The sequence below is a fragment of the Phoenix dactylifera genome, chromosome 7, assembly GCF_051530095.1.
Source record: "Phoenix dactylifera cultivar Ajwa chromosome 7, Ajwa_hap1_PhDact_Kaust_v1.1, whole genome shotgun sequence".
Lineage (NCBI taxonomy): Eukaryota > Viridiplantae > Streptophyta > Magnoliopsida > Arecales > Arecaceae > Phoenix > Phoenix dactylifera.
Window position 1 is genome coordinate 31,407,739 of NC_143196.1, and position 22,981 is coordinate 31,430,719.

General features: G+C 38.1%; 2 protein-coding genes across 3 annotated transcripts; both read right to left on the minus strand.

Moving 5' to 3' along the window:
• Positions 1–227: 227 nt before the first annotated feature.
• Positions 228–9,233, minus strand: LOC103702254 (oligouridylate-binding protein 1B-like). 2 transcript variants are annotated; one of them, XM_008784599.6, is made up of 12 exons: positions 8,893–9,233; positions 7,555–7,616; positions 7,042–7,144; positions 5,341–5,417; positions 5,199–5,260; positions 4,999–5,086; positions 4,727–4,802; positions 4,600–4,630; positions 4,182–4,301; positions 2,207–2,289; positions 1,626–1,799; positions 228–859 (listed from the first exon to the last, which is right to left on the minus strand). In XM_008784599.6, exons 1-12 carry the CDS (start codon positions 9,001–9,003, stop codon positions 578–580), a joined length of 1,269 nt encoding a protein of 422 aa, XP_008782821.1. In that variant the 5' UTR covers positions 9,004–9,233; the 3' UTR covers positions 228–577. The 2 variants fall into 2 exon arrangements, with proteins under 2 accessions (XP_008782821.1, XP_008782813.1); XM_008784591.6 differs by having other exon boundaries at positions 2,207–2,292.
• Positions 9,234–18,215: 8,982 nt separating this feature from the next.
• Positions 18,216–21,124, minus strand: LOC103702247 (protein TIFY 10a-like). Its single transcript, XM_008784581.6, has 5 exons — positions 20,817–21,124; positions 20,027–20,183; positions 19,002–19,282; positions 18,838–18,895; positions 18,216–18,724 (listed from the first exon to the last, which is right to left on the minus strand). Exons 1-5 carry the CDS (start codon positions 20,968–20,970, stop codon positions 18,583–18,585), a joined length of 792 nt encoding a protein of 263 aa, XP_008782803.4. The 5' UTR covers positions 20,971–21,124; the 3' UTR covers positions 18,216–18,582.
• Positions 21,125–22,981: the final 1,857 nt, after the last annotated feature.

A 22,981-nucleotide genomic window follows, 5' to 3' on the forward strand; every position in this document is an offset into this window, starting at 1 on the left:
CAAGGCACCAGGTAACAAAGCCAGAAGCCCGTAGCTAGAAACGAGACTCAAATAAATAGAAAAATCGGACAGCCCCAACGAAAGCACAGCATTGTCAACTAAAAATTCTCAAGCTGTCGGAATTTAATTAGTAATGCGAAGTTTACTCCAGTATTTTTGAATACTACAACATTACTCTTGTACCGGACACCACCCCAGCCAAGTGAACTCAGAAAGAATAGAAGATATGGCAAACACAGATTTTTTTTCCAATAAAATAATATTGCACCAGTAAACCATGATGCCAGGTGAACCCTCGGGGCTAAAGAAATAAAAACCCAAAAAGCAAAGAAAAATAATAGAACAAGAGTTCCCCAATTAATTGTCATCATCCCTACAAAACACTCCATATGCGTCTACGTTAAAAAATATCCATACAATCAAAAAAACATGCAGGGGAACAGCACAACCAAATAAAAGTATAGTAGAAGATTTTACGGTACAGAGAGAAAAAGATGGCGTAGAAAGCAGCAGCAGAAGAGAACTTCCGAGATACCCAGGGGTACACAAAAGCCTAGTTGGGGGGTCATCTGAATAACTAGTAATACATGAGCTGTTGTGCTGCACTAACGTTCTGGAACCCGCCATCATAGATAGCCTGACTAGCTCCAGCACCCATTCCCATTGCAGCTTGCTTCAGGGCATGCTGACTCTGGGCATGCATCAGTGCCTGCTGGCTAGAACCCATCTTACCCAATGCCAATGAACGCTCATAGGCCAAGAGGTCAGTTGCTGAGAGCCCAGGGAACGGAGCAGCTGCAGGAGGGGGCAACGGATTTGAGGCTGTCCCAGGTGGAGTGGGCTTGGTGCCCCACGAACACTGCAAAATAAAGGTTAAAACAACTGAGTAATATGTTGCAGTCAAAAAGGTAACGACTCCTATTTACTAATATTCATACACAATAACCAGTCAAAAGTTATGATACAACGAAAACTAATTGCAGATCAATTTAAAATCTAGTTGCCAGTCACAATATTTCATCATTGAAAATAAAGCATTGAGGCCCCAAATAGCTAGCTGAATGGTAAATACGTTTTACCCATTGGAAGCCACTCCTTAACCAGATAACCGCAGGATTACTTGCTATTCGGTTGGCCTTCCAAGGGTTAGCGGGTGAAAAAGCAGAGAGAAAAGAGAAATGAAGTAGTTAAATCTATTTTTTAATCTCCCCCTATGAAATGAACTTAACCCAGTTAAACCACTTTTTGGAGCGTTGACCAAATAAAGTAATCTATTTGGAATAGATATGTGGATCATATCCACTTTTTGTGGCTTAATCAAACTGTATTCATTCAAAACAGCAAATTGTAAATTAAACTAGGCCCTAAGAACTCATTAATTAACTAAGCCATACATCTTCTTAGCCCCTCTTTCTTAATTCCACAAGATCCTGCCAATCCTACTCGGCACATTCAACTGGCTGGCAAGCCTTCCAGTGATCAGCCTCTATTTCACCGAGCAAAGAATATTTTTTCCATAAGTCACAAAATCTACCCCATAAACTATATCAACCCATTCAAACTACATAAGGAAAACTATACTCTTTGCTATCAAAAGACCACTATTGAAAATAATCAAAATATACCTTGATTGGCTTTCCAGAAAGAATTCGACCATTCCCCATCTGAATAGCCAGGGCAGCTTCTGCATGGTTACTGTATCTCACAAAACCAAAACCTTTATCCCGTTGTGTACGAACCTCTTCAATCACTCCAGCACTAAGGGCATGGAAGAGGCGGTGGAGATCAACTTGCGTAACCTGCCATTTTTCAATGTTGAAAAATCAATATATAATTAACTTGCACTAAAAATATGAAATTCAATAAAACAAGGATCTTGGGAAGTTAGGCCAATCCAGACCCATTCAAACCATCATAAATACGTTGCTCAATTTTGAATACATTCTATTAAAAAATAAAAGTGCATAAAGTTCAGGGTATCCATTCAGGAAACAGTATAGATTAAAATCCTTGGGGAAGGGGGGCAGCAGGTGTTGAGGAAAATTAGCTGACTATTGAATGCTTTGCATGTTTGACCATTGAATGCAGGAAGCATAACACATTCAATTATATTCATATACTGAGAAGTTGACTGTAACTAAGATAATGGACAAAAATGACTGTTGGGAGGAAGGATCACATTTAGAGAGAGAGGGAGAAAACTTGCCTCATGAGCAAGGTTGCCCACATAGACAGTTGTGTATTGTGGGTTATTCTCTGGGCCATCGTCACTTGCAATCTCTTGACCATCTTCTGCACAAGGAAAAATCAGGTAGGTAAAAATATATTCATATTAAACTAACAAAAAGATAAAATAAAGTTAAAGATATCTACAAATAATAGGGAGGGTTTAAGATTATCAGTCAACCAATAACCCTGAGTAATTGACAGTGCAATTTTTGTACCAAAAAATGAAAGTTCAATTTATTAAATGGAAGCTTCTTTTAGACAATTCTATTAAAGTTAACCAAAAACCCAGGTTGAATTTATGTTAACACCACAGAATTATTCAATATTCAATAAAGCCTTAGGAAATCAGTAAAACCATTTAAAAAAAAAATAGCACAGATACAGCACAGGAAGATCAAAGGCAACTAGATAAGATCTTTTTCTACAAAATAATTGCTGGCTTAAACAAGCTAGACATATAAGAGTAAATTAACTTTGATACGACCTTAGTTCAACAATTTTTCAACTGCCTTCTTATAAGCAATCCACTTATGCTCCTTTCTTAGAATAAAGATAACAGGCCCAGTTCTTACCGTATTGGAAATCTAACATTTATGTCATTATCTGCTAAGTTGATGGAAAGTAAGTGAGAAGTATTGATTTTTTTTAAAAAAAAATGACTCCAAAACTTGTGTACATTTCATCTTTCATAGGAAATGATAACAGACCATATCTAAGGCATGAATTGAGACCTGAACTAGCCCTATCCTGAAGAAGAACGTAATTGAGCAACAAGTAAGGGTTCCACCCAGAACCTAAGAAATCAAGCTACGGTCAAGGGTGACAACGATCATGGCTTCTTTAGATATTGCTAGATTATAAACAAACTTTCACATCAACCCATTATTAAAACTGGGTTTGTTTATAACTGAGAATATGTGCATACACTTGATCATAACCATATGTATTGCTGCATTAGCTTCTGCAAGTTTCTCAACCCTCTGGCCTTTTCAATCAATTGCTTCTAATGTTTCTGCTCTAATTTTATTCTATACTCCAATATGTATACACAAATATGTATGTATCTTATATCATGTATATACTTAGTATTTATAGTCCTAGTATCAAAATCAAAACCAGACCAAAGTCAAAAACAATTATAATATTTTGTGCTTGTACCCATCTCAGAAAAAAAATCAAAGGAAGTTTCAACCTTGACCTAATAGCATACAAAAGTTTCACATAGCAACAATCTTTTTCAGGCATATATAAAAATAGATCGATTCAGATTGTCAGACACCAACTTTTTCGCATTAACAAGTCTGTCAAGTATAATGTCACCTGCAACACAATTTAAGTTAAATATTTCGCCAAAAACATTAGTTTCAAGCAAATGCATGGAAATCCTAAACTAAAAACAAATTTTAAAAAAAAAAGTAAACTTAAGAATCACAACTATCTATTGAGAAATTTTAAAAAAAAAACTAAGTTGAATTCTGAGAGTTCTCATGCAGTCATGCAACTTTGAAAATTGAAATTGAACAAATATTAATTTACGATGAGTTAAAATTCCATCAGGTGACTACATAAACTGGTTTTTCCTATAACAAGTGCTGTAACGGTGAATTCATCATCTCATAGGCAGGTATAGTTGCGCTCTCTCTCTCTCTCTCTCTCTCTCTCTCTCTCTCTCTCTCACACACACACACACACACTCTTACGTACGCACGCAAAAACACATGCACACACATGAGAGATTTAAATGCTATAGTTGAAGAAAACCGAAAGTCATAAGAAAAAAGAGCAAATTAGGTGTTTCTGAAAAATAAATAAATAAACAAATAATTTCTGAATTGCAGTGCAACAGGTAATTTGGTAATATGTAACCCCCTGGTCTCAAAAAGATAATCATAACCATCATAAAAGCACCATATTAAAGCGCCGTTAAAGCAGCATTTCACAATGACACTCACCTCCTGATCCACTTGTTAGCTCCACCACACTCTTAGAATCTGAGTTTTGTTTGTCCTCATTAGAATTGGCACCCTTTGTAGCCCAGTTGCAACGAATCTGCCGACTGCCAAGCCACTTACCTGCAAGTTATAGGCATATAACACAATCTTCAGACTGCAAGTCACATTTTACAAAAGCATAAAAAAGAGAAGCAAATACAAAGACCCTCTTCCCATAAAACTGCACAATCTTGGCATATTTGTTCCAAGTGGATTTTAACATATAAATTCATGAATATGAATGGAAATATCCTTCAAGCTTCAACAGCAATTGCAACATGTAAGACAACTATTGAGCTATAGGCCCAAACAGCATGCACACGCACAAGAAAGTGGAGAAAAAAGATAAGCACTGGCACTCTATAGAAATGCGGCTTACCAGTTAAATCATTTATAGCACTTTGTGCATCCTGTCAACAGAACAATGAAGTGGATTTAGTAGAAGCAAAGCCAGAAAACACACACAACAAAAAAAAATCAAATTGATCATAGCTTCATCAATTCACCTGTTGATTTCGGAATGAAACAAAGCCATACCCTCTTGAGCGTCCTGTCTTTTGGTCCCACATAACCCTAGCATCTCTACAATAAAAAATAATAGCTTGAGTGATAACACAGATGGTAACAAGCAAATTAAATCTTCAAGGACAGAAAAAAAAAATGTTCTATGTAATTATTCATGAGCACTAACCCATAAAATGTACTTCTTGCTAAGCATATATTAAATGAATATCCATGGAAAAATGTAAAACAAATATAAAGGCCATACGAATCTTACGAGCAGCTGGGATATACAGAGAAGCATGCAAATAAGGTTGCATCGGTGACTTCAGGGCTAAGGTCACCAACAAAGATGTTGAAATGCCCTGCAGATTGGTTTAAAAAAGGAAGACATGGTCACTCATTAAGAACAAGACACTTAGATGCACTTATGATGAAAAGATGTAAGGGAATATCAAGAAAACAAATTCTTAAAACCTGATGTGTCCTCTCTTTGCCCACTGGCATATGCCCAATTAACTTTAATAGGCTGCCCAAACCTGAAAGTACACAGTACGAAGATGAAGATAAATTTGCAAAACAAATCATAGCCAACAAGACTATAATATATGTTACTTACAGCTGCCTCCCATTGAGTGTCACAATTGCAAGTGCTGCAGATCTACGGTCATAGTAGTCAACAAAACCAAAGGACGACTGCAAAAGTGGAAGGAAACTTCAACAACCATTGCATGAGAAGAAGTTTGACATTGACAGTGTCACAGCAAAACAGATGAACAAAATGAAGAAACATAGGTTTTAGTCAAAGCATAATACGAAAGTATCTGGAAGACTTATAAAACATGTCTACAAGTTTCATCATGTAAGCAATCTGTTTGATATAGAAAGACAGATATTATGATTGGCAAAATGTATCATCCAATGTACCTTAAAGTTATTAATTGGCTAAGATACACAATAAGCACATCAATGTAATATACTGTTTACTGATGCAGTGGGAAAACATGGGCCACTTGGGCTACAAATTAGAGTAAAAATCTTTATCTGCTTGACCAAAACATCCACAAAAAAATTGGATACAAGAATCTAAGTTTTCATCTTTAAATTCATGATCTTCTAAATGTGAAACAATTACTTACTGAGGCAACCACATTTGTATCATCAGTGGCACAAACTAAAAGTTCACATGATCCTTTCGCACCGGCTGGTGTAGCAACATGAATGGGAGGGACTACAATATATTCCATCAAGCGGAAAGTTGCATAGTCAGTGAGCGGTGGGATCAACCCAACAGCTTGGACTCTAATTAATTTTGAGCTTGAATTTTGAAATCAAGCTTGATTTGTTTAAAACTATTTCGAGCTCAGTTCAAGCTTAATGTCAAGGCAAGCTGAATAAAAGCCTAATTAAGTAGCTTGATAATCCTAAAGTGAGCTGAAACCAGTTCTAACTTGAAATATGGCTTGATAAAAGTTTGATGCCATGCTTGGTCCAGGACCAAATTAACAATTAGTTGCTTCAAAGGATAACAAAATACACCAAGTAAAGCCTTAAACTGATGGTCTATTATCTATATAATATAATGTGCGTATGAATATACTCAAGCCTTATCAAGTTTAGCCTTATTGAGCTGGGTAGATTTCTCGATAGGCTTGAAATCAATTTTGAGCTCATTTTTCCCTTGTTCAAACTAGATTTGTTTAGCCTTGAATAAAACTTGGTTCGAGCTCTTCTTGAGCTGAGCTCAAGCCAAACTCAAGCGGCTCAAGTTGTTTGACAGCCCTATAAACAATCCACTTATCAGACAAGAATAAAAATGAAATGGAAGATGGCCCTGGAAAGAATAATAGACAACATCAAATTAGTTTTTGCTGTGCTTTTAGCAAATATCGCTCAAAAGACTAATTATTTCTTAAAACTGATGAATATCTGACAACCGATAGGCTACACTAATCCAATAACACCCAATAAGAGGTTACAGGAAAATGTGCATATGCCAATCACATTTCTAATTATCTACTTACATGATAATTACATGATACCGTTTAGTTTGCAATGAAGAGCATAAAACAAAAAGAACTAATTCCCTTTTCAGGTGAGAAAGTGTACATGAGCCCTTTGACATAGTAGAGAGGCATTTTAGCATGATATGAGGCAATGAAATCTGGAAAAGAAGTTAACAAATGACATGCATTTTTTCCTACCTTCAATGCGCATATGAATACCTAGACAGATGAGCTAAATAATATATTAAGTTATGCAACTGAATTAGAAAACAGGGAATGGAACTAAAAGTGCATCTTGACAGGAAAAAAATAACCTTTTCTTTCCTAATGAGCTTGCATCCTTCAACTGGACCAGTACTTTGGAACACCTCTTGGAGGAGTGCTTCAGTAACTTGAACATGAACATTGCCAACATACCTAAAGTTCTCTCAGAAAACAAAATGCAGGAACAAAATGAGCACCACAGCTAATACATCAGGGAGGAAAGTCTGATAAGCATATTGCTTAAAAACAGTTGAAAATACGAATGAACAACTTTAAAAGATCTCATATTGCAAACTGAACATGAACATTAGCTTCAACCAATCTAACCTAGCAGAGATTATTACAATTCAGAAAAGCAGATCCATCATTTTGGGATGAGGGGGAAAAACATGGGCAAAAGCTTAACCTCAAAAATGGCAAGGGTTTCATGATCAAATGTTAAGCTAACTACTAAAAAAAGCATGACAAAAAAAAAATAAAGGTATATAAGGACACCTGGCATAGTGCGCATTAAATTTAAAAAAAAGGAAAAAGAATAAAAGGAATGCCCCAACAACACTCACACACTGCGGCATGTACTTGGATCAAATCCAGGAGGCAGATTTCCACTTAGGATTGGCTCTATCTGCAAAAATAAAAGTGTAAAAGAACAAGAAAAGAACAACAACGCCCCCAAATAAAAAGGAAAAAAAGGACTCACGTGAAAATTAAAAAAAATACCAACCCTACGAGATAGCAGCAAAAACACTAAATGCCATGACATGTCAAAAGAAAATATGCAAACTTCAAAGTAAAATACCTATTCTCACTCTCACACACTCAATTTTCCCACGTAAGCGGATTAAAAAAATGGTAAAACAAGCATTTATCCCAACCTTCCTATGTCATAGCATAACCTATGAAAACATTACGAACAGAAACCCAAGCAAAAGAAGAAATGATCGCAAAAGTCAGGCCTGGATGCTAACAGACTGCAGTTTAAATAAGTGGCTAGTTGAAGAAAATGCCACCAAAAGCCAAAATTAGAACCATACGGGAGTATAGTCCTCGGTCATTCTAACCCGAAGAGAATTCTGCCTCAACATGACAATAGATTGGATATTTGTTGGGAAAAACTAACTCAGAGATTCTAGAAAAGCTTTTCCCTTTAAAACAGACAACTGCAGTATCAACCGATTTATGCAAAATTGACCACGTAAAGAAAATATTTTCATCTGAAATGTGATTTTCACAGACCAAATTCACCCAAGAAGATATAGAACCAGATTCTCAATATACCAAGGAAAGAACTTCTGGCACCTATCATCCAGAAAGAAGAAGAAACTCATCGACTCTAAACGCAGATGTACCCGCTGATAATTTCACTTAAACAAAAGAAAAACGGTCAGAAATAACAGTCAAAAAGCAACAAGATAACCACACAAAACCCTCGACCCAATATCAAACTGCCCACAAGCCAAAGTTCATATTTGCTGAAAGAAACAACAAACAAATACCCCAATACACAAGCAAAGCCACAAATCAAAGAAACAAACTTCTAGTAAACAAACCCTAATTTCTAAGTCAAACAACAACTCGTACTCAAAACCCTAATTATCAAAGTAAAAATCACTTGGAAAAATCACCCATAGAATAAAGCAACAAACCGGAAATCAGCGGATTCCTGAAAAAAAACAAAACCCTAATTTCGGGGCCCTATCAAAACCGCCTCCAAAACCCTAATCGCCGGACCACAAACCCCTTATGCACCAAATTCACAGAAAGAGGGCACCGGGCGGCGAAAAACTCTAATCGGAGAACAGTACCGCAGGAAATCAAACGAATACGTCATCTTCAACAGAGAACTCGAAATCGAAGAGAACGATCTACAAAAGAACTAAGGGGCTTCGACTGGGGGGAACCTGAGGGGCTGCCAGGAGGCCAGGATGGTGGTAGAGGGACTGCTGCTGCTGCTGCTGTAGGAGAGCTTGCTGCATCAGGGCCTGCTGCTGCTTGAGCCTGGGCTGCTGCATTTTTCGTTGCCCTAGGTTTCTTACGGGAGATGAAAATACTCGAATTCGATCGAATCGAATGGGAGTTGGTTAGGGTTTACCAAGAAATGAGAAAAAAAATACAGAAAAAGAAAGAAAAACCCTCGAAATCGAGGGGGGGAAGGGGAAGAACGGCGGAGAAAAGGGGGAGAAAAGCGAGGGCTCGCAGAGCGAAGGGAAGGTTCGGGAAGGCGAGTACTTAAAGAGGGAGTATAGGTGGGGTAGGGATGGGCAGAGATGTGATCGAGAATCCGTAGCGGTCCTTTCTCCGAAATATCTCGCGGTTCTGCGATATATCGGACAGGTCCGAAACGAGTCCGATCCGCTGATGGACCGGTCCGGAGTAAACAATGGATCGGATGGGCCCGGGAGAGCAAATATAGCTCTCGATTCTGCGGTACATTGGACTTGTCCGGGAAGGGCTCCAATCCGATAATGGACCGGACCAGAATGGTGGGCCGGATGGGCCAGGCAAAAAAGCCGCACTAAACCGGTGACCGGTCGACCGACTTGTTAGGTTGGCTCACAGGAAGCGCAGGAGGGGAAGGACGGGCGAACGTGGTTCGCCAACATTTTGGTAAGCTTTCATGTTTCTAAGTTGATGAATCGCATTTTTAGTTTTTGAGGTGGTTAGTGCCTATCTCACTTCATCACTTCATATATAGAAAGGGCTAGACTAAAATAAATATATCCATAAAAAATGATCAGATGTATTGCCCATGAAAAATGGAGAGACAAAAGAATTGTTTATTTAGACTGAAATGTTTTATTATAATTGTAAATATATAAGAAAGGTGGAGAGTGGTTTAGCTACGTGTGATAAGTTGGAGAGAGATTTTATGAGAAGGAGGTGGGGAGTACCACCCTTTTCTTTGTTCATTTTACACTTAAAATATGATCCAAAAATTCATAGCAAAATTATGGCTTATACCCAAAAAAAGAAAAATCGAATTCTCACTGCAAAATTCTTTTAGTAAATAAGTTGCGCAAAGAGGAATACGAAGAGACACTAAAAAAATAGACCAAATGAACAACTATTGTATCGTTTTGTCTAAAATTTGTTTTGATCATTTACAACTCTCCTAAGTTGCATAGATCTTTTGCTTTTCATATAAATTATTAACAATACAATGAGTGTGTCTATTAAAAGAAGGTTAGCATGGAAGCCATAATGGATCCAAGATGAAGTAGTTTTTGGAGTTGACCATCTTGACATGAAATGGAATAGGATATGAAGGATCGATGCACGAGCCAACAACTAAGGTTGAATAGATGACTAACCAATAAATAGGATTTTGTAGTTGTAAGCATATATTTTTTGTCTCATAAACATGCATTTTGTAGAAAGATTTGGAGAGACCAAGCATCACTAATTGAGATCAAAGTTTGTTATGTGTGTGTTTTCAGACGCGTGCACATTCAGAATGTTGTGCAATGGTTGAATATTGTTGGGATATAAGTAAAATTAATATAAAACAATGTTTGGATATCATTGAATATAAGCAAAATTAATATACATACAAATAAAAACCAGCTTTCTTGTATCAGCAAGAATTTATTAGTGTTATTTAGCATAGAATGCATATGGTAAAATGAGGGTTGTCATTTGTCAAGGATTCAGTGAAACGCCCTTTAGAGTATTTCTTAAACAAAAGGAATACTAAAATAATTTAGCCACAGCAAGTATGGTAAAACAAAGATGAATTGTTTGAGATTGCTCACTGCAATTCAATTTAAGAAAGTAGGCTATTTAGAGCCCATCAGCCAAGCCAAGACTCCAACACAACTATATCACATGCCCTTTAAGCATGTTATGGATTATGAGGTATGACATTATGTCACACCCCAAGGTCCCAAACTCAAAGTATAACCAACACTGCATATCTGCAGGACATACCATACAAGCATGCAATTTAATCAAGATATAAACAAATCATTCATAATTAATTGTTCCAAAGTAACATAAGTCAAAATATGCTAACTAATTATTATTATTCAAATAAAATAAAATGTTCAAACTAAACTAAACTAGTTTAACTAGACTAACTAAAAATCCAAATAATTGCGAATATTTTTAGAAGATCTAGTGCACTCTCCCAAGACTCAAGCAATCATTATTCAAGATTTAAAAAATAGAAAAAAGAATGAAGAATGAGCTACACTAGTCCATTAAATAACATAACACATCAAAGTGGGGTCTAAACATACCAGACAAAATAAGATCCAAATGATTGGGCTTGTATTGAAAGTAAGCTTCAGATCTCAGACTACAACATGCTTAGTTTGATCTTGGTCATTAGAAGTTCAGAATAGGTTGGAGCTAGGAGTTCTGCAGTATGGTTTAGCTGGGCTAGCCTTGGAGCAAGGTATTAGGGGTGCAAAAACGAGCCCAAATTCTCCTGTCAGCGCAGTCGTGGTTGTTTTAAAATCAAGGCTTTAGGCAACGATGAAAAAGTATCATGGTTTCATATGAAAAGATATCACACAATTATATCCAGATTGGCGTCTAAAGCATCTATGTTTCTAATATCCATGTGAAACATGGAAAGAGCAGGCATGCATAACGAGTTTTGTTCCTCCCTCTCAACTCCTCCCGTTTTTGGGCCCGGAAGAATGGATTTGAGAGAGGGCTCAGCCCAGCTCAGCAGTGCCCCTCCGAGCCTCTCATGAAGAGTTTTCTAGCCTTCTGGTTTGCCGCTTCGCTGTTGGTAGACTGCAGGTCAAGAGGAAGAAACTAATGATATATATGCAGACCAAATTCTATATCTTGGGCCTAAAACCAAAAGTTAGTACTGTTAGATAAACTCCGAAAGCTTCTGGCCGTCCATCATGGATATGGCTGGATCATCCCAAATCCTGAAATTTCTGGCCGTCCATCATGGATAGGATGCTGTTTTTTTGCATGGACCAGATTGTTACTTTGAGGGCTCGTTTGGTTCGCGGAAAGCATTTTCCCTCCTAAGAATATGATTCCTGGAAACAAATTTCTAGGAAGAGGATGCCTAGGAAAGTACTTTTAGCATGTTTGGTTGACTATAGGAAAGTGACAAATTTCCAAAGTGCTTATGTTTGATTGGCCGTCCACTTTCCTGAGAAAGTTATGCATAATTTCTATTATGCTCTTAATAAAAATTAGGTCTTTAATGCCTCTTTAATGCTTCTTTAATACTAAAGGGCCTTTTTGGGGAAAAAAATAAAAATAAAGTGATTCCCGCCTCATGAGAAAGTAACTTTCCCATGTTTCTCATGGGAAAGACTTTTCCCATAAAATGTGGGAATCATATTCCCATAGGAATACAACTTTTTCATCTCTCTTCTTTGAAAACTTCAACCAAATAAGAGGCATCTCATTACTTTCCCGTTGACCACACTTTCACTCTTCTTTTTTCGCAAACCAAACGAGCCCTGAAGCTAAGACTCGTTGGTCAAGCGCAGATCCCAAATGAAGACCCATGACCAATTTGAGTTAGATTTGGATCCGATTCAAATGAAAGTTAATTTATAATCTGGGTCTAGACATGGACTCAACACAAACCCTTTCTAGACGAGAACTGCTTCAAATCAAACGAAACATTACATGGGTCCAGGACTTGAACTCAGTTAATATGGGTTAAATCTACAATCAAGCTAGACTTAGGCCCTGTTTGGGGGAGCTTTTGGAGGGCCAAAAAGCACTTTCTGGCCCTCCAAAAGTATTTTTAGATAAAAAATGGTGTTTGGTAAAATTTTCGGAAAGCTGTTTCAGCTTTTGCGGGAAGCTGAAAACAGCTTTTGGGGAGAAGCTCTAATTTAGAGCTTTCCGAAAATACTGTTTTCAGCTTTGTCGGAAAGCTGTTTTTTGGACCAAAGTACCCCCATTTAAATCACACATTTTCCCTAAAACCCTCATCCCACCTCTTCCTCTCTCACCTATCCTCTTCCTCTCCCCTCTCCCCTCTCCCTCTCTATCTTCTTCTTCCTCTCAATGTCGTCGCCTATGTTCCTTTTTCCTCTTCTTTTTTTTTTCTTTTTTTTTTTTGTTTTGGGAGCTCGTGGCTACTCACGGTGGCAGCCACCATGCCGGCTACCACTCATGGTCAGCGACCTCTCTATATTTCAATGAAATAAAATAATAAATAAATAAAAAGAAAAATAATGAGTGAGTGGCAAATAATTTGATCTAAATAAATAAATAAATAAAAATATTAGTAAATATTTAACCAATTTTATCACCTAGCTAGAAAATTTGTTAGAGAGATAAATGGTCATTAGAAGGATGAAAAATTTATTTACATTAATAATTATAATATTTTATATATTTATTATTGTATTATACTATAAATATAATATTATATTATATTATATCATAATATATTGATATGTTATGTTAGATAATTTAATATTATATTAAAATATTATTCTATAATACATAATGTTATAGTACTATATTATAATATTATTATATTACATTACGTTAATATTATACTATATCATATATTTATGTATTAATACATATTATATTTTATTATGCTCTATTATATAATACTGGTAATGTTCTTTATGGCCATTTTGTCACACAAAAGTATTTTTTCAGTTTGTTTACCAAATACATGTTAAAATGCCACAGTACTTTAGAAATTTAGTTACCAAACAACAAACAGCTTTTTATAAACGCTCTGCTTCAGACAGCTCTACTTCCAAAAGCTCTACTACTAACAGCTCCTCCAAACAGTGCCTTAGACGCGATAGAGGCCCATCGTTTCTTCTGTGAGGCTTACTGATTGCAGTAATTATTTGGGCCTTGCAAAGTTGGTCCTGTTTAACTCTGAGTGGTCTGGACTGGGCCCAAAAGGTACATTTTGGGGCTAAACCCAAACTCAATGATCACTATTTGGTCCACTCCTCTGAGCCCATTTGACAATTTCAGAGCTAAATTGGTGTATATTCTCTGAGTAAAAAGAAAATTTTTATCTTTCAGAAACCTTGACCTATCACAACTGGATTTATAGGACACGTTATATATGAGCCTCGTTTGGGTCACATATTCAGATTTCTTAGTGTCAAATTCTCCTTCGACCTAAGAAGACAGAACCCTTTTCTTGCTAGAATCAGAGGCAACTTATGAGTTAGAAGGGGAAAAAATAAATCAAAATGAGATGAGCTCTGACCATAGTTCGCCATGGGTTGTAATTGAGCTTTAAACTCATGGTGCAAGCCTAGCCAAAGGGACCCAAACAATCCTCGAAGAACATGGGCTATGTAAAGTCCATATATCAGTATTGATCTGGACTTCGAGCTATTCATTTATATTGATTTTTCAGTCTGTTTTCTTTTAACCTTTTTCTTTTTGTGTGTGCATGCATGCAGAAACTTTGTTATTGATAGCAGTTCGATGAGATTGTGGATCAGATCCCATGATGATCCAATGACCTTATCCAATTTGTGCCTATACTTTATGATTGGCCCCAACATGTGTTGAGGCAAATGTTATTTCTGAGGGTACTTGATGCACCATCTTAATATATAGTTCGCCGAGATCCTCCCTGGTCTGGACATGAATGGCAAAAATTCAAATCTTCTAATCATGTTGCCTATGTATTATGTATATGCATGTTTACATCTTTTATCTGCTCATCAATATTTTTCCTCCTAGTAAATACATATGTATAACCCTATTTTCGACCCGATGACAATTAAAGCCTTGCGACCTCATTGATCTTGATTGCGAGCTAAGTCGCATGTGCCTGGCTGGATCAATATTAGACATAGCATTGAACCTTCACCAATTGCACCCAATACTTAAAAATCACCCACATGTATGACATATGTCCTAATATATGCTAACATGTCAATAAATTTAACTTAGCAATCAAACTAACATTTAATACACATAGCTGGTGTGCATGAGTCCATTCACCGCCATGCACCTGAAATCCAATGGAGCAGCAGCTTTACCTATTTATTTCCTCTCGATGGTGGCATGGCGGAGGATGGTGCCCCTAGAGGCGTGGGTTTCGTAATCAGGGACCACAGAGGCACCTTTATTGTTGCTGGGGGACGGAGCACTCTTGGCGGTTCGGCGGTGGGAGCAGAGTTGCAGGTTGCTTGGGATGGTGTTTTGTTTGCGAGACGAGTACTGGGGGCCGACAGACTCATTCTCAAGGGTGACTGTTCTACAGTGATTGACTGGATACGAGGTGTGGACATGTATGGGGATGGCCACCCTTTGATACAGGACACTCGTAGTTTGGTGCGGTAGTTGATCTCCTGTCAGATTGCCCATGTTTACCAAGAGACGAACAGTGCAGCAGATTGGGTCGCCTCTTATATTGCTCGGCATACTGGGGAGGTCTTTTGGTCTAGTTTAGATGGCGTTCCACACGCCTTATTTTGTTTATTTTTTTTGATATGTCTGATTGTATTCACGTTAGAGGTATATGAAATGAAATACCGTTTTGAAAAAAAAAAAAGAAAAGAAGAAGAAGAAGAAGAAGAAGAAGGAGGAGGAAGAGGCAGAGCTAGGTCACCATTTTTGCCCACAGTTTCCAGCAGCTTAATCCGGCTACAGCCGTGATCCATCAAGCTGGCTGTCCACATACAGTGAGAATCTTTGAATCGTAGCAACTGGGACGACAGCAAATATAGCAAACATGTGAACTCTTCTATGCTTTTTAAAACTCGAAGGCCCAACGCCCACCCAAAATATATTAATCACCGCTCCAAGTACATTGCATAGAGTCCCCACAAAGCCGCAAGCCCCCAAAACAAAAGCTTCAAAAGAGTTGATAGCATGCCTGCCAGCTGGGAGAAGAAATATGAAACCATGGGCTAATAAAAGAAGACAACACTGACCCATACAGAATCACGTTAATAAAAATAAATTATAAGGATCGATAAAGAAAAATAATATGGGTGCTAATATTTGTACTAGTTGGAGATCATTTAATTATTAAAAAAAATGAAGATATTTGTGGATATTGATTAAGGATTATTGGAGGGGAAATGATTAAAAGTATCCCATGATGGGGCCTAATCAATCAATGACAAATTTTTTTTTTTTTTAATGAATCAAAAAGTTCTGTTGGTGCGGCCAAGTGGCTGTCAAAAGGCCTCTCCCACCACTAATTGTCGTGTGCTTTACCCAAGCGTACATGTAGAAACGTGGGAGGATCGCCTTCGCATTCCTTGGTCCCTAAAACAGATCATGTCTTCCCACCAACAATTATTATAGCCTGCTCGTCCGTCTGTTCCTTTATTTACTCCTTCGAAAAGCACGCCTAACTCTTCTTTCATCAAAGTCTCCTTGCGCGTCTCCTCTTGCGTCCATTTGAAGGCATGACTAGTCTCGGGGACCTTTGAGGCCTTATTCAAAACACATGCTTATTTCGTGCGAGTTAATTTCCAAGATACCTCCCACTTGAGCATTATTAAACTAGAGATCGATTGGTTGTTAATTGCTTTTAGTCCACAGGGACAGCATCAAGCGATTGTGACAACATGGGGTCTATATTTAGATGAGGATATGAACAGGGCGTGACTTACAAGTGGTTAATTAAATAATAAGATTTAGATGAAGAGAAATATTTGGTAGAGCATCGATCACGTCATCAACGTGGCTTACAAGTGGTTAATTGAATAATAAAATTTAGATGAGGAGCATCCATCACTTCATCAGTATAACAGAGACCCCAGACTTCAGTTTTACAAATAAATAGTATATTTAAGAGAAACTTCAGTTTTACAAATAAATAGTACATTTAAGAGAAACCTCAGTTTTACAAATAAATAGTATATTTATGAGAAACTTCAGTTTTACAAATAAACAGTATATTTAAGATCTATTTTCTCTCAAAAAAGAACAAAATTCATATCTATATCACAGCAGTGTTATTACTCAGGCTGTGTTTGGTTGCAAGCAACTGAAGACATTATGTGGAGTTAAAATTATAATATCCGTTTACGATCCCCCCAACTGCCGTCTATAGCTGCAACTAATGACCAGCCTCATAAAGTGGGAATTGTACGTGACTGTTTGTTCCCAACAGAGCTTAGAAGCACCAACTTACTGAGATAAAATGCATCTGAGTTCTCATCTTCTCCCAAAATTGTTTGATTATCCTATGACATTACTGTTATTGAAATGTGCAATGTTTTAAACATTGCCACTTTGCATGGTCATATATATAATAGCAACCTTTAAAGAACCCTAAGCATTGAAATTGGTATGTGAAGTGCCTTGCTTGGAAAAATAAGGTCGATTTGGGATAAATAGCATCGCCTCCAACTGGAGTTCTTATTTCTGGTGTGAGTGGTTTATATTTCAAAGCTCCTTTGTGGGTGCAAAACATTGCTTATTAACATTTTCAAGCAAATTAGTAGCCAAAAAACAAATTTCAGGCAAATAAACGAAGACCCATCACCTACTAACTGTATTTAGTGGCATCTCACGTCATAAATCTCTGATAAAGTCTTCTAAAACGGCTGTAGCGGGCGATGCAGCAAGCCACACCACCCCATATATGAAAATTATCTTAAATGAAGTCCCAAAAAATGGTTTGGGATGTGCTTTTACAAGTATATTGTCAATAAGTAGCTATGTTCTCATCCTTCCAGTTCCAGGTCTGGTGTGACTCACATCCACAAAATGGTGGATTCCTGCCTCAGCTATTTCCTCCGTCCATTAAATATAGAAAGGTGTTAAGGTTTTTCCTTTCCTATAAATAACATAAAAAATTTCATGATTAAAATGAAAAACTCAATATATTCAAGAGGTTCATCTACAATTAGTTTTAAAATTTAATATGTGGATTAAACGAACTCAATTTTCTCCTTTGAGTTAGAGGCACATAAATTCGGAGAAATTTTAACCCAACAAAGTCGATGGTTCCAACAGAATTTATAATATGCTCCCTGTTCAACTGAAATTCACTGATTGACCAATTAATATTAGTTGGAATAGTTTGCTGTAGAAACCATGACCAAATGACAATATCTTGCAAGATATGGTCATTTGAGACAGGAATTGAAGTTACACGCCTGCAGTTCTTCAAATTGTAACATGATAACCTCATGTCACCTCCATCAATCTGAGAAATAGAGCTTCTTCTGTCCATTGCTCTCCATTAATTGCAACATTTTTTAAAAGAAATTATCAATCGACGATAATAGAGGTTAACTCTGATAAAAATATAAAAAACAACATTGGCAACTATAAAGATCGAAACAAGTCATTCTATAAAAGTCTCCAAGAGAAAGACATGAATACATACATACATACATATAGATATATGTGTGTGTGTTTCTTTTCATTCTTGCATCTGCACCGCAGCCATGAGCTGCCATCTGTTAACAAAAGGAAGAATTCTCAACTCTAACTCGTCGATGGCAACAACATAATATCTTCCAAAATGAAAAGCAGACCAAAACCCTAATGTCCTCCAGAATACAAATGTTAGACCCGTGCAGTAGGCTGCGTCACCTGTCAGGATCCCTCTCAAGAATTCAAGATCTGATATTAGTTAAGCAAGCAGGATGGAACATATATTGGGCTAAGCTCAGTAAGCAATCATGGATCGCCAAATCTTATCTGCTGGACTCCGAGTTTAAGCTTGGGTTGACTTTTGAGATCTGTGAACCCAAACCAAGCCATGGCTGGCTCTCCTGTTTGACAGGAGCAACCATTTCCGAAGAGCCATTTACTTGATATGGTACGTTGGCGTGGATCCTGAGAAAATTTAAAGGATTCATATATGAGATTGATAGAACAATAGTCACAATGAATTTGGCAACAAACATCATAATTCAGCATTTCTCATATAGTGGGCAAGGATTACCTACCGATCCTTTCTTTTCTCAAGGAATCGATGGAGAGATGCCCTTCTTGCTATGGGGAGATCTGTCATTCAAATAGCACAAATATTAGCATCCTTAGCTGCATGTTTGCTAGCTTATTGGCTATACTATTATAGACAAGCATCTTGTCACAAAGAGAGATTTCTCACTGGAAGCATTAGGCTGGGCTGGCTTTTGAACATGGCCTTGAGCCATCACTGAAGGGTTAGCAGGGGTGGACGCTGACACAGGAGTTTCATTAGAGAGACCATTTGTGGGCTCCACCGCTGCGGCAGCTTTAGTGGAAGAGGGGACATGGGCAGAATTTTGGGCATTGGAGGTCCCCTTGCTTGCTATCTGCATCAGATCCTTGGCCTTCTCGGCCGGAAAATTGTTGAACACCAGCACCTTGCCGCCATAAAAGATGGTCAACTGGGCCTTCTCTCGTTCCCTGCAGCGCATCCATAAGGATGATCAGAATTCACTTCAAATACACATCAACATTAAGTAAAGAAGAAGTAGATCTCATATCATGTGTTTGTTTTTTTTCCTTCACTAACAAATTGAATGCAAAGAAGAGTATTTTCCAACAGCCAGCTATTGGGAATTGACATCTGACTAAGGCTGTTTGAGTGTACTATGTCATCCAATGGATCATTCATCATTCAATTGCGAATTTGACCGGAGTAATTGCCTCATGCCCAAGAGTCTACGAAGTATTTAATCATAAAAAGTGCTTACCCAACTACCCATAGAGCAACAACTCAAAAAAAAAAGGAAAAAAAAAAAGAAAGAAACAAAGTAGCTAGCCAAGCATGTGCTTCCTGCATAGCTTTTTCTAATATACATATCTGGAAAATGGATCATATTTGTTCCATAAATGGGAAGCAATTTTCGCTAGAGTTTTCCCACAGCTTTTTCCAAGTTCGGACAAGTTTTGCACAAGTTTTGGACTACTATTTTTTTTTTTTTTTTGAGGGGGAAGTCTTGAATAACCACCTAAAAATTTCTTGTTTTAAAGGCCTTCTCCACACCATTTCCCCTTAAGCTCTGAAATAATACTTAAGGGGGCTATGGTGTAACTACAACCTCACGAAGGAATTTCATGTAAAAAGATATTATATATTGGGTACTTTTTTTCCGTAATATTGAATAGATTCATGGGTATAGAGTTGGGTGGGTTCAGAGTTCAAACCTGACATCCGATGTCTTGCGGGGCTCGTCGCCGAACACGGCGCGCTGGGGAAACAGGTCCATGGCGTTTCCTCGGGAAACGTCGTCGTCGCCGGCCGAAACGTCGGCGCCCGGCAAGAAGCTCATCGTGGTCGGCGGCCGAAACGTCTCAGTGTTGCCTGCAAAGAAAATAACCAAAAAAAAAATCATCAGCATCAACAAAGAGAGAGGAATAGGACCAGATCAGGACCCACATGGGACATTGGGATACTGCAGTTTCATCGGAACCTAGGATCCAGATCAACCGGTTGAATCAAGCAGCTTATCGTACGGTGAGAGGGTTTTTTCGGGGTAAGAGTACGGTCAGAGTGTTTTAAACTGCTCGCTGGAGAGCGCGGATCTTGAGAGCGATCGAGGACTAAAAATCAAATTTTCCTCGCCAAATTAGTTTCTTTAAAGGAAAAAAACGGAGGTCAAGAGATCCATAATCTCGACTCAATTAAGCCCTAATCCCAAACTGAGAAATTTTGAGATGTGAAGAGGAAAGATCCATCATCTCGGACTCGGAGAAGAAAAAAAGAAAAAGAAAAATAAGACCAGAAAATTTCTAAAATTTCGACAAAAGATGGAAAAAAACGCGATAGGAGGATAAAGAGATTGGGTAAAAAACCCCAACTTAAGACACCTAGCAGAATCGATGATCTCCATAAAGATTTCCAAGATTCTCTTCAGAATCCAACGAACATATCAAAAAAAAAAAAAACCCTCCTAATTCAGTAATCTTTTTTCTTAAAAAAAAAAAAAAAACTAACCTTTGGCGGTTTCTTGAGGGCGAGGAGCGATCCCAAGACCGAGATCGGCGATGCTCCCCTTCTCCTTGATGTACTGCCTCAGAAGACTGCAAGTAACCGCAAAGTTGGACTTCTCCCCCGATCTCCCCGCAAGTTTCCGCCCCATCTCCGCCATCTCCCTCGTCGCCGATCCCAATATCGAACAAACAAATCCCCCCCTCTTCTCCAAATTCGATTCCTTTCTCGCTCTCTCTTTCTCTCTCTCCGTTCCCCTCGCCTTTTCTTTCTTTATAGTGGCGGGTGCCCTCCCCTATTTGCCGGTTGTGGCTGACAATTTTACGCACGTGACCGGCGAGACGTTTAAAGAAACCGGAAATAAATCAAACAAAGAATAAAAAATATATTATCTCAAATTTTATTATTCGAAATAAAAAACATTATTTACTTCTTTCGTCTCCGTGACAGCCGGGAGAAGCACGTGGAAGAAAAAGGGACGGGGTTCGCCCATGTTGAATCGGGAAACTTGGGATGCGGCTGATGCCTGGGGATATCGAATTCTGTAATCTGCTGCCGGTGGCACATCGATCGGACGGTTCGAAATGATTGCTCGCTGTTTGTCGGAATATCCGAGATAAGAATTGTTGCGTTGATACGAAGCAAGCTATCGTTGTCCGTGGATTCGCAGAAATAAATATGCGGGAGATGGATCTACCGTCCGATTTGTTAGTTTGATTTCATCAGGCCCGTTGTTACGTGGCGTCATGGGGAAACCCTGCGTGACACCATGTGCGTGTACTTGCTGTAGTATTATCTGCATAGAACTGCACTGGTGGGGACAGAGTAGCGGATAACGCCCGCCTTCTACAGTTCTACTATGCATTAGACTGCCGCCGAACTCCTAGAATATGACCACCCGGCTTGCTTTTCTTTTCTTTTCTTTTCTCCTCCTCCTCCTCCTTCTCCTCCTCCTCCTCCTCCTGTTCTTCATCATCATGCAAAAGCGGGTGTTTCATATTATACGGATATAAATACACCGAGTAGAGCCTGCAAACAAAAAATTTCAAAATACACCGAAAAAATCATCCTCAACAACTCATAAGGTGCCTCCTGAGTGGCTCGCAACATACGCCGCCACCCACTCCGCCGCCCTGTTAGTCTCACGATATACATGCATACCTCGAAAAATAACCCATACGACTATCCGGCTTTTCTTGAGCTAAATTTCGACCGATGTACACTGAATGGCTTGTACTGAAGTAGAAAAGGGGCGGACTTCATTATCCTATGTTCGGACTCCAATGTAATTATAGTGGTGGTTGTCAGATCTTCGACATCTTAGTACCAGAAGCAAAGTTGCGAACAACCTAGGCCTGCGTATGCTATGCTTGGCGCGAGCTACGAGCCAGTGCTATCATACTCAAGAGCGAAAAGAATAGGCGAGTACCACCCTCTACTTAGAGATATCCAGACTATGATCAATAATAGGATGGTTTTATAGGCAAAGCATGTGTATCGAGAATCCAACGAGATAGCAAATTGGGTAGCGTCATATGTGGCTAACCATTATGGAAAGATCATTTGGCTAGAGAAGAGAAGATTATCCGGTGCACTCTGAAACTTGTTATTTTTTGACTTTCTTAAATGTATTAGTGTATTCATATCCGTTATATATGATTCATCCGTTCAAGTCCAAAAAAAAAAAAAAAATCCTAGAATATGGTACGTGGCACTCGCTTTGGTTGAGGCATACACGAGCGAGAAGTGTAGGATTCCATTGGACACGTTTGGAGGCAAAGCAAGGTGACGTTTATGCACGTTGGAAGCCATATGGTAAGTGAATTATTCTTAGGCGTGTGACAGGAGTCCTGTATCATTCCTTGAAATGAAAAATACTCGAATATTAGCTCTTAGGACAAATTGAAAGGCTCTTAGTTCATTTCAATTATGCGGCCACTCTGTTTACTTGTAGAACTACTCTTATCTCTTGTTATTTAGTTCTTGCTCTAATAAAAGAGAGAAACAAAAACAAAACATCATAATTATTTTAAGACTTTAGTAAGACAGAATAGATATCCTTCTAGTAGAATCACAAAAAATAAAATCACAGCTATCATTATTTCTTGTCATGCGCACTGTGTATGATGAATATTAATCTAGTTACGACAAAACAAGTTTCATGAGAGAAA

What these genes read in the sequence shown, in the direction of transcription:
- LOC103702254 (XM_008784591.6), bottom strand. Translation starts at nt 9,003, where the DNA reads ATGCAGCAGCCCAGGCTCAAGCAGCAGCAGGCCCTGATGCAGCAAGCT. An exon ending in ACACTCAATGGGAGGCAGCT is followed by an intron (nt 5,261 to 5,340) that starts GTAAGTAACATA and finishes GTGTACTTTCAG; the next exon opens with GTTTGGGCAGCCTATTAAAG. An exon ending in TGCTATAAATGATTTAACTG is followed by an intron (nt 4,302 to 4,599) that starts GTAAGCCGCATT and finishes TATAACTTGCAG; the next exon opens with GTAAGTGGCTTGGCAGTCGG.
- LOC103702247 (XM_008784581.6), bottom strand. Translation starts at nt 20,970, where the DNA reads ATGGCGGAGATGGGGCGGAAACTTGCGGGGAGATCGGGGGAGAAGTCC. An exon ending in CCCTCAAGAAACCGCCAAAG is followed by an intron (nt 20,184 to 20,816) that starts GTTAGTTTTTTT and finishes TTTTCTTTGCAG; the next exon opens with GCAACACTGAGACGTTTCGG. An exon ending in CGCAAGACATCGGATGTCAG is followed by an intron (nt 19,283 to 20,026) that starts GTTTGAACTCTG and finishes GATGCGCTGCAG; the next exon opens with GGAACGAGAGAAGGCCCAGT.